Below are 16,649 nucleotides of genomic sequence, written 5' to 3' on the forward strand. Positions count from 1 at the left end.
TGGCTAAAGCTAGTGTGTGAGGGGCGTGGCGTTTGAACCTCTCTTTATGTCATGCTTTGGCTTTGGATCTTGTCAGACGCTTTATGACCTGGAAATATTAGATTGTGGCTCTTGACAAAGCGAGTGCCGTGCGGCCATAAACAGAAAACGGCTGTTGCTAACGCGCTTTGCTAGCTTTGCTAAGGCTCCACATAGTCGTTAGCATCAGAGGAAACACGGCGCTTTAGCACGAGATCAAGTCAGAGTTTGAGACAAATGATTATCTTGTGTTTCTCTGCTTTTTGCCTCTTGTTTTGGCCTGAGTCTGGGTTCTCTCTTGTCCAATCATCTGGCTGTGCTGTGGAGCTCCTCCCCCTGAGCTGAAGTCCAGTCCAAGAGAGCGAGATCGCTTTGGGAGCTACAAAATGTTCATTTTGGATCACTTAAATGAGCCGGTGAGGTTCAGATCAGACAGTAGAGATACATATGTTGTCCTTCTTTGTACCTGCGATGTTGACAAAGAAGGTCATGGAGTCGTCTGCCGTATCGCACACGTACTCGGCTGAATCCTGGATGGTGGTTTTGGGGATGATGAGCCTCCTGTAGACGCCGTCCTCCTCGATGAGCAGGTTCTGGCTCTCCTCCACCTGCAGCCCGTCCCTGTACCAGCGAACAACTGCGTTTGGACGGGAGATCTCGCAGCTCAGGACCATGCGCTCGGACGTCTGCTGACACAGCTCCATCTGGGACTGGCTGGGGGAGACGATGCGCACCGGTGGCTCTAAGGGAGACAGGCAGTAAGTGCGGGGCCCTGGGTAAGACTTCCTACCATAATAGGGAGCCCAACTATTGGAAATAAAATGGACTTCATACTGACGGGAGTGGATGTCTTTAAATGACCCATTTGAAACAAGGCTGACATAATATAATGTGTAAAGATTATCGAAAGTAAGATTTTTTTAAAGAACAAGATTCAAGTAAGATGAAGTGTAACATGACTAAGTAACTCTGCCTCATGTTGGGTTGAAGAAGAGGAGGAACAACCGATCCCATAGAGTTGGTACTTGGGACTAATGAACCAAGAGACTGTGATCAAGGCACTAGACGGCAGCAAGACAAGAAGTGCAAACTAGGTGGGGATTCTCAATCTGCACTTTCAGCAAAAGAGAAAACCAAGAGCAATAATTATGAAGATAGCGAGGATATTTTACTGTCCATAATTAATTTAGACAAATGAAAGAGGTTTGAATATGACATCTGACGATACAAAAGACAAGACGAAAGTCAATGAATATGGACATCAAAATAAAAAAACAAGATTTCAAGAAGCATTTTGCTGTCCATATTTCAAAGTGCACGATGAGAAGAATAAGAAATGCCTCGTTCAGTCTCTTGTTCACAGTGGAACCGGGTCCCGGGCGTTACCCTTGAGTGACTGGTCGGCCTACACAGCTTTTACCTGTGATACTGAGCTGGAAGAAGATGGAGTCGTGATCGGAGTCGCAGACGTATTCCCCAGAGTCTTCCACTCGGCTGGACAGAATTTTGAGTCGCCTGTACGGCCCCTCCACCTTCAGCTTGATGTTCTCGCTCTCCTGAAGCTTCTGGCCATCTTTGAACCAGCTCACGACTCCGTTGGCCCGCGACAGTTCGCAGCTGAGGATCACTTCCTCGGGAACGTGGCGATCCAGATGCACGTCCTCTTTGGGGTAGACAATCGTCACCGGAGGCTCTTTGAACGTGCAGCAAAGAGAGACCACTTAACACCATGAACGCAGTTTCAGAAGGACAATCCTACATTAGCGTCAGCCTCAACGTCCTTAATGTGAGCTCTTTGGTTCCGCAACTGTCCAAGCAGCCTTGTCCTCATCAGCACCTGAAGGAGGTGATTCATGGACCACATGAGGTCTCGCTTTTTGAAGATGAAGTGAAGAACCTAACTCAAAAAGGCCAATTTGCCAGGAACCTTTGACCACCTCACTAAGTGCTAGACCACTTTGGGTTCCTCTGATATCATTTCTTATGATTAGACTATGATTAAACATCTGTTACTATGATACCATCACACTTTCTTCAGAAGCGTCTGATTGTCATGTGACTTGGGACAGTGAGATGTAGCGTAATCATCAAACATCAAGCCCGTCTCGTGACACGTCAACAGAAGCAAGCCGAGTGCAGACAAAACATTGAGAAACATTTCTGATCATAAACTATCGTTGACGCTCATGGTTAAAGTGATTTGACCACAAAGGATCCTAGGAACCAGTTTGGCCCATGTCCCCAACATCAGTCAGAAGTAACTGCAGTCAATCGTACGTTTAGCTCAGGCTAGCGTTGCTTGCTAGCAGCGTTTCCTACAGCTCAACATTCTTTTTGAGGTATAAACCAATTAGTGGCCATTTCTTTCCTACATTCTACCTCTCCTGAATCAGAGTATTCCTCGGCTCCTTCCGTTACCTCGCACGGTCACCTTGAACATGACCACATTGTCCCCGGTCCGGCAGGAGAACGTGCCGGTGTCGGAGAGCCGAGCCGAGCGGACGGTCAGACTCCGCGCGGTGCCCTCAGCCCGAACGTCCAGCGCGTCGCTTGGCTGAACCTCCGCTCCGTCTTTGTACCACTGCACCGCTCCCTCGGGCGCCGACACCTCGCAGGACAGGACCAGCTCCTCCTGCTCCACCGCCGTCCTCAACAGATCCTCCTCGGGGATTTCTCTGAACGTGACCGGCGGCGCTGCAACGAAACGGCACAGACATGAGGCAGGGGGCGGCGTTTCAGGCGGCGTTTTCGGGTGGCCATGCAGAGGCTTCGTGGGCTAGAGCATGCTCCAGACTGCCATCTAGAGGGCTACTCGTGTTAATCTGCTCTACAAGCCGCGCACATGGACGATCGGGGGGTTGAGTGATGGGATGACCAGAAGCGAGCGGGAAAATCACAAGAGCGTGAGGATTACGGTGGTGATGTGGCGCTTCCGTTTTAGGGTGTTAGAGGTCAGTGAGATGGAGAAATGACCGAGGCAAGACTGGATTTCACCTTGGACCAATGAAACAAGCCCGTCTTTGGACACTGGCGTAACTGGCTCTGACACTCCAGGGGGCGCCATCTCCTGTGTCGGCCCCGATTGGCGGCGCGGCTCGGGTAAAGGCTGGTGCGATTTCGGGCAGGTAAAGTGGCAGGTGTCGGGCGGGCGGCTCCTGTCTGACGGCTCGGTCCGCCCCGGGACCACTGTGTCTGAGTCCGCCTCTGGAACAGCTGAGAACCAAAGGGGGCGCTATTGCAACTCACATTTCACTCAGTTTAAGCAGCAGAAGTCTCAACAACTGTGACGTTTGGATTTATGTTTAACTCGTTTTGACTGGTAATGACTCTAATCACGATGTTTGAACGTCGAAGCGGCTCCGACACTTTCAGGGTTCACACGCTTTGCTCGAAATCCTTTTCCAGGACTTTTTCCAGGACTTTTTTAGTTTGTAATCAAGTTGTCTTCAAACGTGTTATTCTTTTAATACAAAGATTGATTGATGATGAGATTCTATATCCAATAATCCGGCAAAGCAAAAGGACAATATTGAATTTATTTTATTTTTTCACATTTTTCACAACATTTTACACGTCTCAATTTTGTTTTCAAGATTTTCCAGAATGTGTGAGAACCCTAACAAGCGCAGAAACTCACATGTAACACAAGTTGGCTGAATATTTCGAATGCTGCTTCGTCCAGGTTCAACGACAGGTGCAGAAGACGTTAGTAAATGATGGTCGAATGTGTGTCAAGCTAAACGTGAACAAGCTGTGCAAGGATCAACCAGCGAGTGAGTCAGATCCACGGACTGAGAAGGATTTGCTCAATACGACATTTGTAATGGAGTCGATGTGATGGTCCATGTGAAGGTCTCATCTGGACTGCAATCAAGACACTTCGACTCACATCCAGAGTCATTAGTAATCTGATGGAAACGGTTCGAGCAGCAGTATTTATATTCTCCTGAAATCTGATTTCTGCCATGGCTTTATGAGGTTATTGTAGACGGAGGGGAGGTTGTTGTGATCAGACCATCGTTTCAGTTTCAGTTTCAGTTTCAGAACAAAAAATACATCATTCACTCTCAAACCTTCCGTTCTCCTGCCTCTTCAAACATGTCGCTTGTTGTTGAAAAATGAAGCGCCAAATGTAAAACAGAAACTCCAGGACTCTGGGACGAGCAGGTCAGATCATCCTGGACATGGACGATTGAGCCACTCCCCTCAGGCAGGAGGCCACTCCCCTCAGGCAGGAGGCCACTCCCCTCAGGCAGGAGGCCACTCCCCTCAGGCAGGAGGCCACTCCCCTCAGGCAGGAGGCCACTCCCACTCCCTTCAGGCAGGAGGCCACTCCCCTCAGGCAGGATGCCACTCCCCTCAGGCAGGAGGCCACTCCCCTCAGGCAGGATGCCACTCCCCTCAGGCAGGAGGCCACTTCCCTCAGGCAGGAGGCCACTCCCACTCCCTTCAGGCAGGAGGCCACTCCCCTCAGGCAGGATGCCACTCCCCTCAGGCAGGATGCCACTCCCCTCAGGCAGGAGGCCACTCCCCTCAGGCAGGAGGCCACTCCCCTCAGGCAGGAGGCCACTCCCCTCAGTTGTAAATATACTTTGTTATACTTTGTAATAATTCATATACTACACATTTTATTTTATTTGAGCACATTTAGCACTGTCTACACTTTTTATACGTATTATTATTATTTTTAAACGTTTTATGTTGCGTCTTGGTGTCGAAGCAAATTCATATTTTGAATGGAAATAAAGATGATTGATTCTGATTCCTGCTTTTGTGCGGGCATCTTGTCTTTTTTGTGTTTGTGACGATTTCAGGGACACAGGAATATTATGCTGTCCAAACCAGAGAGTTTCAGGTGGAAGTGGAATGTCTTGATTTGTAGAACAGTCTCACTCTGCAGTTCTGGACCTTCAGGGTTTGAAATCATTTGACTGAGAGTCACTTTCACTTTATTGTTTCAGACTCGTGTCCCATTCACCAGCAGCAAAATGAAATGCTGACCCAAGCATTAATATTGCACCTGTCCATCTGGGCTCTGAACGCCACACTCGCCCTGACGCACCTGTCCATCTGGGCTCTGAACGCCACACTCGCCCTGACGCACCTGTCCATCTGGGCTCTGAACGCCACACTCGCCCTGACGCACCTGTCCATCTGGGCTCTGAACGCCACACTTGCCCTGACGCACCTGTCCATCTGGGCTCTGAACGTCACACTCGCCCTGACTCACCTGTCCCTCTGGGCACTGAACGCCACACTCACCCTGAGCCTGTCCATCTGGCTCTGGACGCCACACTCGCCCTAAGGCACCTGTCCCTCTGGGCTCTGAACGCCACACTCGCCCTGAGGCACCTGTCCATTTGGGCTCTGAACGCCACACTCGCCCTGAGGCAGCAGCACACGCCCGTCTTTGTACCAGAAAATCTGTGTGGAGCCCTCGTAAACCTCACACTGGAGCCCGTCTCCACAAACTTGTTCTTAGCCACATCAGGGAGCGGGGTAAAGTTCACTGGAGAAGCCTGGTGTTAGATTTGCGTAGCACACGTGTTAGGCTTCAGGTCACACTGTTAAGACTTTATTGGCACACACACTTCACCTTGGACACGGACGCTAAACGTGACTACGTCATGGGCGAGGCTGCAGCTGTAGGTGCCTGCGTCGCACAGTTTCGCGCAGTGCACCATGAGCTTCCTCAGGCAGCCATCTCGTTTCATGTCCAGACCAGTTCTACAAAACAGCTCCATGTGGTCTTTGGCCCATGTGACCTGAGCCGCAGCCTCTGACACCTGGCACTGCAGGACAATGGGCGCGCCCACACACGCCAGCTTGTGTTTGTCTGACAGAGCGAGAGGTAAGATATGAGCAGCTCTGCCTAGAAGAGGAATGAGAAGGTTTTACAGGAGAAACATGACTCTGGTCTAAACCTTACGTCACTGCTACTACCTTTCACGTCCACCTCAAACTGGATCTTATCTTGGTTTGTTGAGCACTCGTAGACTCCGCTGTGTTGCCGTTCAGCAGAGTGGATTTTCAAGGTGTGGACCAAGCCCTCCTGGTGTATGTTTGTGTTTGTGTCTGGATGGACCTTCTCTCCATCTTTGGACCAGGTGATTTCAGCAGACGACACCTGGCTCAGCTCACACTGAAGAACCACAGGAGAACCTTCTAGAACCTGCTGTTTCCTGTCTGTGTCCGGGAGCTCTAAGAACATCACAGCTTTCACTGCGGAGTCTTCTCAAACCAAAGAGAGAAAGCAAGAGTTTAAGAACATATCACAGGTGGACAACAGCCCCTGAAGGTTCAGAAAGACTTGACACAAATGACTTAAGCGAGACACAAAACAAACAGAAGAACAGAAGTGAAACAAAGGACAGAAGAGTGAGTACAGCGTGTTAGAGCCTTTAACACCACAGCTGTTAAGGATCAGGCATGTCTGAAGGGTCAAGAGGTTACCTAAGGCGGTTCAGAAATAACTACTAATGTGTACATATTCTACTTCTGACCATCGAGCGCGTGAGTTTCTGCATTAAGTGACAAGTAAACGTTGAATGAATTGACTAAACATCTCTTCAAAGTTACACGAGAAACCTTATTTATCTGTGAAGTTCCTTAAGCCTCACAAAAGCGCGGTCTGGTGTGTAGCGTTAGCCGTTAGCCGCCGGTGGCCATATTAGTAGCAGCGCACACGTTAGCTGCGTTAGCTGCACAGTCACCTCGAATGTCCACAGTGAACTGAACGTCGTCGTCCTTAGACTCGCAGCGGTAAACGCCGCAGTGCTGCCGCTCTGCAGAGGGCACAAACACGCTCCGCCTCTGGCCCTCTGATTGGATGTCCACTCCGCTCTCTGGCAGAAGCTCCGCCCCGTCCTTGTACCACGTGACCTGCCCTGAGGCGTCTGAAAGCTCGCACCGCAGGGCCAGAGGACAGCCCTGCAGCACTGACATCCTCTGCTCCGCCTCGGGCAGAGCGGAGAACCTGAGCAGTGGAGCTACAAAACACACGGGAACGACAACCGTGAATCAGAGGCTGTTCAGCCACAGACCATCCAAACATCACAGTAAGAGGAACATCACATTTATGAGACCAAATCTGAGACACGCGGGTTCAATGACACAACAAACGTGAGTAACAGGAACGTAACATGGGGCAAACATCAGAGTTAGTTACACAGGTGAGTTTACTACAACAGTATTTACATCTACCTGGTACAACCCACCCAACACATGCATAACTACAGGTGGATTATCCACGTTAACAAGTCTGTTAATGCTAAAAGCCGTAGCATTAGCTCTCAGACGCTCTTCACCTTTGACGTCCACATGAAACTGCACTGAGTGGTCGGCCGTGTGGCAGCTGTAAACCCCAGACTGCCCCGGGGCGGCTGAGGCAATGCTCAGCTGGCGGTTTGAGTGGTGAGACAGTATCTTCAGAGCGGCGCCGTCACACACCCGAGCGCCGTCTCTGAACCACGACACGGGCTCTTTGGGGTTGGACACCTCGCAGATCAGATCTACGTCCTCGCCTGCGTCACATGACCTGTGTGTGTCTCCCACCGCAGTGAGTCTGACCGGAGCTGAGGGCGTCACACCAAAACAACGTTATCACCTAAGACTAAGAACAGAGCCTCAAAACAAAAGGACTGAAGGTTAGACATGCCACAGCTAGAGTTATGTTCTCCTTCTGTTAGTGCTCTAAACAGACACCGAGGGAGATCCACACACCTCTTAACACATCTAGGTCTTATCTAACACCAAGAGGTTCAGCTAAAAATCATAACCAGCTCTTCACACTCCCAAGAGTCAAAGACACCTGGAAATATCTGTTGAAGTCTTGAACAAGAAAAAAGACAAACAATTATAATTGAGCGTCCTGTCTGGGGACTTGATATTGCAGACAGTGGATGATAGCATTAGCTAAATGTAAGACACATGTTTATCTGGTGCCGTAGGTGAATCACTTCAGAAAGTCTATTGTCAAAACTCAAACATGCCCGATCATGAACTAAACCAAAGAGACTTCATCTACAATATGCAGGTTTAGTCTGACCATAGATGTACAAAATGTCCTATTGTCAGTTTGATGCTAGACCTCGTCTGTTGGTAATGCTAACCATTGAAATCACCTTCAGCCACCTTATTCGTAGAGACTCTGTCAACGTGGCAATCTCCAGAACATTTTGAGAAATAGAGTTCCTCAGAGTCCACTTTGGTCTGATCAGCTCTTGTCTGCTCTGTGTGTGACCTCTGTCCAACGATGGAGGAACCTTCTCCCTCGCCCTGATGGAACTGTACTGTTCTTTGCATGGACACAATCTTGGATTGGTTGGATCCAGCTGAAGAGTATGTCTGATCTGGTATGTCATAGACAGAGTGTAAAGAGTTACTGAAGACACTGTGGGAGCTGTAGCGATGTGTCTGACCACAGGGGGTGCTGTGAAGACTGCTCTGAGCTTCTGCGACAGGCGGCAGTAACTGAAGAATAGTTCCTAAGGAGGAGGCCAACTCTTCCTGTTGGACTTTCTTTAAAGCATAATTCTTGAGGCCCAGAGTGCGGGAGTTGCTGAGGTCCACGCATGTCTCTGTGGTTTGACAAATGTTCTGAAAGTTTGTCATGGACTGGCCTGCCTCCATGTGCTTTAGCTCAGCTGTGGTTTGTGTGGAGAGAATCCTCCTTAGTTCAGCAGGAGACAGGGAGTCTGGACCGTGGAGGCCCTCCCATTGCACTGAGGAGGTCTGTGCTGTGTGTGACGACTGCTCTGGGTGGACATGTGCCAAATGTGCAGTGTTCAAAATCTGTTCGGACAGAATCTGAGCCCTGACAGAGTCTAAGACTCCAGCTGAGTCTCTGTGTGCAGAGCTAACTGTTTCTAAAGACACTTTTGTCCTCATCTCTTCAGCTCCTGGATCAGAGGTCACTTGTAACACATCTGAAACGTGAGTGTGGTGCTTAACATGTCCTGCAAAAGCTTCAGCTGAAACGTCTGGACTCTGGAGCTCAGAGCCCTGCTCTTGCAGCTGCAGAGGAGGAGGGAGTGAAAGAGCAGGTCTGTTAAAGGTTTGATGGAGCACATTGGACTGAGCAGAAGCTGTGGGGGACCTGCCGTCCTCGGGCCCAGAGACTCTGTGCTGTGTGAAGTAAATACATTCCTGCTCAGTGGAGCTGAATTTATTGTTGTTGCTCCGAACTTTGGAGTTTACACAGACTGTGTTCTGAGCATGCTCAGTTTGTTCAGTTTGATCATTCAGCCGTGTTAGAATGGCCTCATCCACTGAGACCTCTGACGATTCTTCCATCGGCACAAATGTTGTCATGAGCTTGAGCGGCTCTTTACTACAGAGGCCTCTGGAAACAGACTTGGTCTTTGTCTCAAGCAAGAGTTGGTTTGATATCTTCAGTGAAACTGCATCTGCCTGTGACCTCAGCGTAGAGTGAAGAGTTGGTCTGGAATGTTCTGGATTTATCTTGGTCTCTGAACTTCTGCTGCTGTAGACAACAGAGTGTTTTGGAGCTGAGCCCACGTCCTCTGCTGGACCCTCCTCCTTTGGACCCTCCTCTTTCTCTTCACCCTCCTCCTCTGTGCCCATGTTGTCTGGGCCCTCCTCCTCCAGGCCTTCCTCTGAGCCTTCGTCGTCTTCCTCAGGACTCTTCTCTTCCTCCTCTGGTTCCTCCTCTGGTTCCTCCTCTGGTGCCTCCTCTGGTTCCTCCTCTGGTTCCTCCTCTGGTTCCTCCCCTGGGCTCGCCTCCTCTCTGGCCCTGTTCCTCTGTACGTTGGAGGACCGCGCCGCTGGGGCTAAAGGCAGTGGTGGTGCACAGAGAAAGGTTTCAGTGATGATCGCCTCAACAGAAAGTTTGCATCATGTGAGTTAGCATGGAGTTATGGAGGATCCATTGCAAAGACAAACAAGATGACCCAGATTGGCCTTTGATTTCTCCCTCCTAACACGTCGAGCTAAAACTCATAACTCTAATCTACTCCCTACAATTTTATCCTTTAAATCCATTTAGATCCAGTTTTTGACAGGACGTTGTCATTGCAACGGGTTCATGTTCAGGACAGCAATGACATGGAGGGGTCTTGTGTTGATAAGAATAAGATGAAATTTAAGAGTCAAAGGTTAGAAGCAAGATGGTGGCTAGCATGAACAGGACATACATGTAGTTAGTATGACAACATCAACATGGAAAAGAACTGCAGGAGATGGTTGATAAAGTCATGAAGAAGCTGTCACGCATACATCTTCAGAGCGCGGAGATGGTTCCACAGTGGTTAGAGGCGTTTGTGTGCTGTGTTACATGGATGACCGATGCCAAAATGAATCAAATCACCTTTATCATCCTCAGTGTTTGGGGCAAATTCGACGCTCTCATTGTCGGGAATGTGACCCTGCTCTGTTCAAAGAGAAAACAGTGAGTCGAGTCATTTTCAGACCACAGTGCAAAAGTGCAGATTGGAACGCCACCTTTGTCATTTAGATTTGTCGCCTCAAAGACCTCTGTCCCGTGAGCAGAGGAGCAGAAGGTCTGCACTGGGCTTAAAAGCTGCCCAGAACTACGGCTCTTTACCAGGCCGTGGACTTTTCCAGGAGAATGGAGCTCTACTGGAATACGGGACAATCTGGTACTATGGCTCTCTCCGGGACTAAAAGGCTGTCCAGGATCACGGTTTTCTCCAGAACTAAAGGATTGTCCAGGATCACGGTCTTGTCCAGAACTAAAGGATTGTCCAGGATCACGGTCTTGTCCAGGACTAAAGGATTGTCCAGGATCATAGGTTTGTCCACAACTAAAGGATTGTCCAGCATCCCGGTCTTGTCCAGGACTAAAGGATTTTCCAGGATCCCGGTCTTGTCCAGGACTAAAGGATTTTCCAGGATCCCGGTCTTGTCCGGGACTAAAGGATTGTCTAGGATCACGGTCTTGTCCGGGACTAAAGGATTTTCCAGGATCCCGGTCTTGTCCGGGACTAAAGGATTGTCCAGGATCCCGGTCTTGTCCGGGACTAAAGGATTGTCCAGGATCCCGGTCTTGTCCAGGACTAAAGGATTTTCCAGGATCCCGGTCTTGTCCGGGACTAAAGGATTGTCTAGGATCACGGTCTTGTCCGGGACTAAAGGATTGTCCAGGATCCCGGTCTTGTCCGGGACTAAAGGATTGTCCAGGATCCCGGTCTTGTCCGGGACTAAAGGATTGTCCAGGATCCCGGTCTTGTCCGGGACTAAAGGATTGTCCAGGATCCCAGTCTTGTCTGGGACTTTGGCTCTCTCCGTGGCAGCTCTGATTGTTGATGTCTTGGAGTTGGCCTTGCTCGTTGCCGATGGGCGTGCCGTCTTTGTACCAACAGGCCTTGGCCACCGGGTCCGAGATTTCAAACTGCTGAACAATGGAACTTGGCCCGGCGATCGGACTGGTCTTCTCCACTTCAAGCAAAAAAGTTACAGGAGACACTCAACACATTTATCAAACAGTACGTACACCGAAAAATCCTACGGGGTTATGATTGCAACACAGCACAGTAACAAAGAAAGACAGGTTAATGCTACATACACCGTTAGTTACAACATTTAACCACCACAAAACATTTAAAATCACCTTTCACTACGAGTTGTGCAACATCGTCGGCTGTTGCGCAACAGTACGAGCCCGAGTTTGACGGCTGCGTGGGCTTGATTACAAGGCCTCGCTTCACGAAGGCGGCTTCGCTTTCAGCTTCGGACCTAGACTCTTTGTGACGGAGCTGCGCTGACGCCTGGACCGCACCATCCAGTTTTGTGCCTGTTTCCATTGAACAAGAGTCTTCAACCATCTCCAAAACACCGGGCGATGGTGGCAATGACGAAGCTACAGATTCATGGATTCATATTACAATCGTGTATAAAGTGAAAAGGGAATAAATTACTCCAAGCAAAAGAACTGCATGTTATGAGAAAAGGAGTTTAAAGACTTTACAAGGTACAACACAGAAAACCAGTGACCGAGACGACATGTAAATTGAGTAGGTGTTAGTTTGGACTCTCTAAACGTCTAAGCACTAGAAGAACAGCAGTCACCTTCATGATGCACAGTGACGTGGACAGTGTCATCCTTGGTCTCGTGGCGGTTTAAGGCCGAATGTAAGCTCTCGGAAGACTGAACAACCATAATTTGCCTTTCTCTGTTTTCCTGCTCGTCCCAAATTTGGTTTTGTTTGGGCAGAAGCTGCTGCTCGTCGTCTTTAAACCAGCAAATGGAAAGGGCAGAGTCTGGCACCTCGCACTCCAGCTCCAGAGGCGTGACCGCTTCAAGAGACCTCATCCGCTCAAAGACTGTGAGCGCGGGAATCGCTAGCATTGGGACATTTAAAAAAACTTCAGAAAAACCAAGATTTACTCACAGGTTTTCTAACTACCAGCCATTCATTTCAGATTAAGATTTAAGTTGCAAACTAAGAAAAACACTTAAACGAAACATGTGAAGCTGCGTGGATTAGTTGCATCTAAACAGAAAGGTTATTACATTTATTACACATGAAAATTAAAATTAGGGCTGCTCTATTGTCAACAAATATCCCAATGACCGTTATCTGTGTCACTATGGTAACCACAATTATGTTTACAAAAGAGAGACAAAATAGCAAAGAGACTAAATGAATAGGTTGATTGGATAATTATGATTAAAGGTGCACGATGGAGATGTTGTTGCTTTGCCTGTTCCTAAGTACAATGTTTAAGTATCTTTACTTTATTGAATCTGAGTTGGCCCCGCCCAACTCTTGATAAAAAGTGTTCTTGGTTTCACCAGAAAGAAACCCTTTGTTTTCTAAAGAGCGCCACATTGTGAGACTAAACAGCCTCTTCACCAGAGGCTTTATCAGCAGAAGACACTGGAGTTCAGGACCACAGAGCGTCGTGCAGCTTCATCTTAAAGACACAAAACACTGGATCAAAGACAGAGAGAAGACTCTGAGCAGGACAAAAGATGAAGAGAAAGAGTTAAAGAGACAAACTGTGTTTAAAAGAAACAACTTCTTTAAACAGGAGGGTTAAAGATTCAATCTTCTGTTGTTTATAATGGAATTTTGAATCCCTGAAGAGGTCGACGCCCAGAACACTCTGATGCTCATCAGGTCCTCAAGGCTGAGAGAGAGAGTGAGCCTGGGACCATAGGAGGCTGATAGTCCATTAAAGGGCTCATAGTAAACAAAGAGGTTTAGTTTCTGGTGAAACCAATAACGCCTTTTATCAGGAGGTCCCGGTCTTGATTTGCAGATTGAGAATGACTCTTGGATCAGAGTCGAAACGTTTAGAGTCCAGATGATACAACTGAATCTTTTTCTACAGTGGAGCCCTGCTGGACAAATGAGGAACTACACCCACACATTTACTTCACTGAAGAACATTTCACAGCCGATACTTTCACAACATTTGACTCTGCACTTTTTACTGCGCTACATTTTTAACTGGACTGGAATCTACAAAATGCTGTTAAAAGAAAAGAAGACCTCAACGACATCCTGTGGAAAACTCTAGAGAAAGCAACATCATCTCCATGACGAGAGGCGGGTGTCATAACCACCCTGAAAACGTCCACGGTGCACCTTTAACTAACTGCACAGCCCTAACACTCATTTCACCTTGGACGTCCACGGTGAATTCCACCGAGTCGTCGCCCGTGGAGCAGGTGTAGACGCCCGAGTGGCACATCTCTGCAGACTGAACACACAGCGTCCGCCCGCCGCCCTCGGCCCGGATCTGGAAGCCCGAGTGTGGCCCGAGCTCCGTGTCGTCGTGGAACCATCGCACGAGGGCCTCGGGATCTGACACTGAGCACTGGAGCTCTAGGGCGTGGCCCACGGAGACGGAGAGGGCGCGGCCTTCCTCTGCCACCGGCTCAAATACCACCGCCGGAGCTACGGATACGTTTAGACCCAGAGTCAACAAGGAGCCGACCGCAAACACTACAAGCACCACTCTCAAAGACACAGCATTAGCATTAGCGCCGCGGTCGACGCTCATGCTATCCATCAGTTAGCAACTTGGCAAGTCTGGAAAGGTTTTAGAACTCTGTATTTTTCCCTAAAGTCCTTAGCATTATCCATTAGCAGGAGCCATCAATAATCACAAGTTATGAATAATCCAGAGGGTCAGGCAGTGACCACAGACGCGCTCGAGCCGCCATCTTGTTCATCTGGAGCCAACTGAAGCCGCTCACAGTTAGCAGTTAGCAGAGTTCCAGATTTGGAAATCCAACTGTGTATTTCATGGCAACACCAGAGCCAATCAGCAGCGAGGTTGCGACTCTACTGACAGCAGCAGTTACAGAGCGGTGCATTTCCTGTTAGAAACGCAACGGCTAAAGACCTTTTGTAATCGTCATGACTCATGATTCACTCACTACTTTAACAAGAGTCATGGCTGCCCTGGGGCGGAACGACTGGAACTGTGGCCGCCAATCTCCAACCACCATTCATACAAAGTGTCTTGCCCATGGACACCACAAAACAAGATTACAATTTCACACTAAGACAAAACATGTTCTACTGCCCAATAACAGAACATCTAAATAAAAGAAGACCCCAAAACATGTTCTACTGCCCAATAACAGAACATCTAAATAAAAGAAGACCCCAAAACATGTTCTCCTGCAATAACAGAACATCTAAATAAAAGAAGACCCCAAAACATGTTCTCCTGCAATAACAGAACATCTAAATAAAAGAAGACCCCAAAACATGTTCTCCTGCAATAACAGAACATCTAAATAAAAGAAGACCCCAAAACATGTTCTCCTGCCCAATAACAGAACATCTAAATAAAAGAAGACCCCAAAACATGTTCTCCTGCAATAACAGAACATCTAAATAAAAGAAGACCCCAAAACATGTTCTCCTGCAATAACAGAACATCTAAATAAAAGAAGACCCCAAAACATGTTCTCCTGCAATAACAGAACATCTAAATAAAAGAAGACCACAAAACATGTTCTCCTGCCCAATAACAGAACATCTAAATAAAAGAAGACCCCAAAACATGTTCTCCTGCCCAATAACAGAACATCTAAATAAAAGAAGACCCCAAAACATGTTCTACTGCCCAATAAAAGAACATCTAAATAAAAGAAGACCCCAAAACATGTTCTCCTGCAATAACAGAACATCTAAATAAAAAAAGACCCCAAAACATGTTCTCCTGCCCAATAACAGAACATCTAAATAAAAGAAGACCCCAAAACATGTTCTCCTGCAATAAAAGAACATCTAAATAAAAGAAGACCCCAAAACATGTTCTCCTGCAATAACAGAACATCTAAATAAAAGAAGACCACAAGAGCAACTCGATTAAATGTCTTTGATTAAGAATAATCCACGAACAATGACCCAAGAAGCGCCAGCCTCAGATGTGTTAGTGTTTAGGTGGTAAAAAGATTCACCTGTGACGTCCACGTTGAAGGTGGCGGCGTCGCCTTTGCTCTTGCAGCTGTACAGCCCAGTGTGGTACAGTTCGGCCGAGTGAACGAGCAGCGATCGGACCCGGGCCTCGGACAGGACCTCGAGGCCGCTCTGAGGGGCCAGTTTGGACCCGTCTTTGTGCCACGTCACCGGCGCCGACGGCTCGGACACTTCACATTGTAAAAGAAGCGGGCGACCGCAGTGAACGCGCTTGTTCCTCTCGGCCTCCGGAACGGCCGAAAACCTCACGGGCGGAGCTACGGTAAAGTGGAGTTTGACTTTAAAAAACATGTTCGGCTTTTCTGGAAAAACCAAAGCAACAGTTTAAAGCGGAACTGAGTAACTTTTCACTTCTTAAAGTAGCGCGTGGTTGTGGAGCGCCCTCTGCTGGTCGCTCCGGGCCGCCACACGAGCGCAAACCCCGGAGAACGGACACGGGAAAGTGGTTGCCTGACCCGCCAGCCCCGCCCACATTCTGTTCGAATGCGTCTCGGTCTGGAACCAATCAGAGCCCGAGTCTGAACCCGAGTCTGAACCCGAGTCTGAGCCCGAGTCTGAGCCCGAGTCTGAGCCCGAGTCTGAGCCCGAGTCTGAGCCCGAGTCTGAGCCAATGAAGTCGTCGGATTATGGCCCGAGCCAATCCCAGGCCGAGGTCTAAACGCGTCACACTGAGATACGGAAGTATCTTCAACCCCCGATCCTAAACATTCAAGATGGCGGACCCGGCCCGTGACCCGGCCCGTGACCCGGCTCGTGACCCCGGCTCGTGACCGCGGCTCGTGACCCCGGCTTGTGGCCCGGCGGCTCGTGACCCGGCCCGTGACCCGGCTCGTGATCTGGCTCGTGACCCGGCTCGTGACCCCGGCTTGTGGCCCGGCGGCTCGTGACCTGGCTCGTGACCCGGCTTGTGACCCGGCCCGTGACCCGGCTCGTGATCTGGCTCGTGACCCGGCTCATGACCCGGCTCGTGACCAGGCCCGTGACCCGGCTCGTGACTCGGCTCGTGACCCGGCTCGTGACCCGGCCCGTGACCCGGCTCCTGACCAGGCCCGTGACCCGGCTCGTGACCCGGCCCGTGACCCGGCTCGTGATCTGGCTCATGACCCGGCTCGTGACCCGGCTCGTGACCCAGCCCGTGACCCGGCTCGTGACCAGGCCCGTGACCCGGCTCGTGACCCGGCTCGTGACCCGGCTCGTGACCCGGCC

At 49.3% G+C, this 16,649-nt stretch overlaps 1 protein-coding gene across 8 annotated transcripts in view; it reads right to left on the minus strand.

The window, feature by feature from the left end:
- Nucleotides 1-16,649, minus strand: part of obsl1b (obscurin like cytoskeletal adaptor 1b) — a 74,721-nt gene that overhangs the window by 33,519 nt on the left and 24,553 nt on the right. The window contains exons 8-21 of one of the 8 annotated variants that reach the window (XM_072445335.1): nucleotides 15,425-15,700; nucleotides 13,629-13,904; nucleotides 12,067-12,339; nucleotides 11,609-11,857; nucleotides 10,480-11,436; nucleotides 10,346-10,408; nucleotides 7,326-7,592; nucleotides 6,732-7,007; nucleotides 5,962-6,249; nucleotides 5,615-5,890; nucleotides 3,013-3,231; nucleotides 2,437-2,712; nucleotides 1,439-1,711; nucleotides 485-760 (exon numbers count right to left, since the gene is read on the minus strand). In XM_072445335.1, the coding sequence (XP_072301436.1) occupies nucleotides 485-760; nucleotides 1,439-1,711; nucleotides 2,437-2,712; nucleotides 3,013-3,231; nucleotides 5,615-5,890; nucleotides 5,962-6,249; nucleotides 6,732-7,007; nucleotides 7,326-7,592; nucleotides 10,346-10,408; nucleotides 10,480-11,436; nucleotides 11,609-11,857; nucleotides 12,067-12,339; nucleotides 13,629-13,904; nucleotides 15,425-15,700 (4,245 nt within the window). The remainder of the gene's footprint in view (nucleotides 1-484; nucleotides 761-1,438; nucleotides 1,712-2,436; nucleotides 2,713-3,012; nucleotides 3,232-5,614; nucleotides 5,891-5,961; nucleotides 6,250-6,731; nucleotides 7,008-7,325; nucleotides 7,593-10,345; nucleotides 10,409-10,479; nucleotides 11,437-11,608; nucleotides 11,858-12,066; nucleotides 12,340-13,628; nucleotides 13,905-15,424; nucleotides 15,701-16,649) is intronic. The other 7 variants (XM_072445336.1, XM_072445338.1, XM_072445337.1 and 4 more) reach the window with 7 other exon arrangements.

Source organism: Eucyclogobius newberryi, unplaced genomic scaffold (genome assembly GCF_026437365.1).
Source record: "Eucyclogobius newberryi isolate DKJ021-1_F unplaced genomic scaffold, fEucNew1.0.hap1 SCAF_14, whole genome shotgun sequence".
Lineage (NCBI taxonomy): Eukaryota > Metazoa > Chordata > Actinopteri > Gobiiformes > Gobiidae > Eucyclogobius > Eucyclogobius newberryi.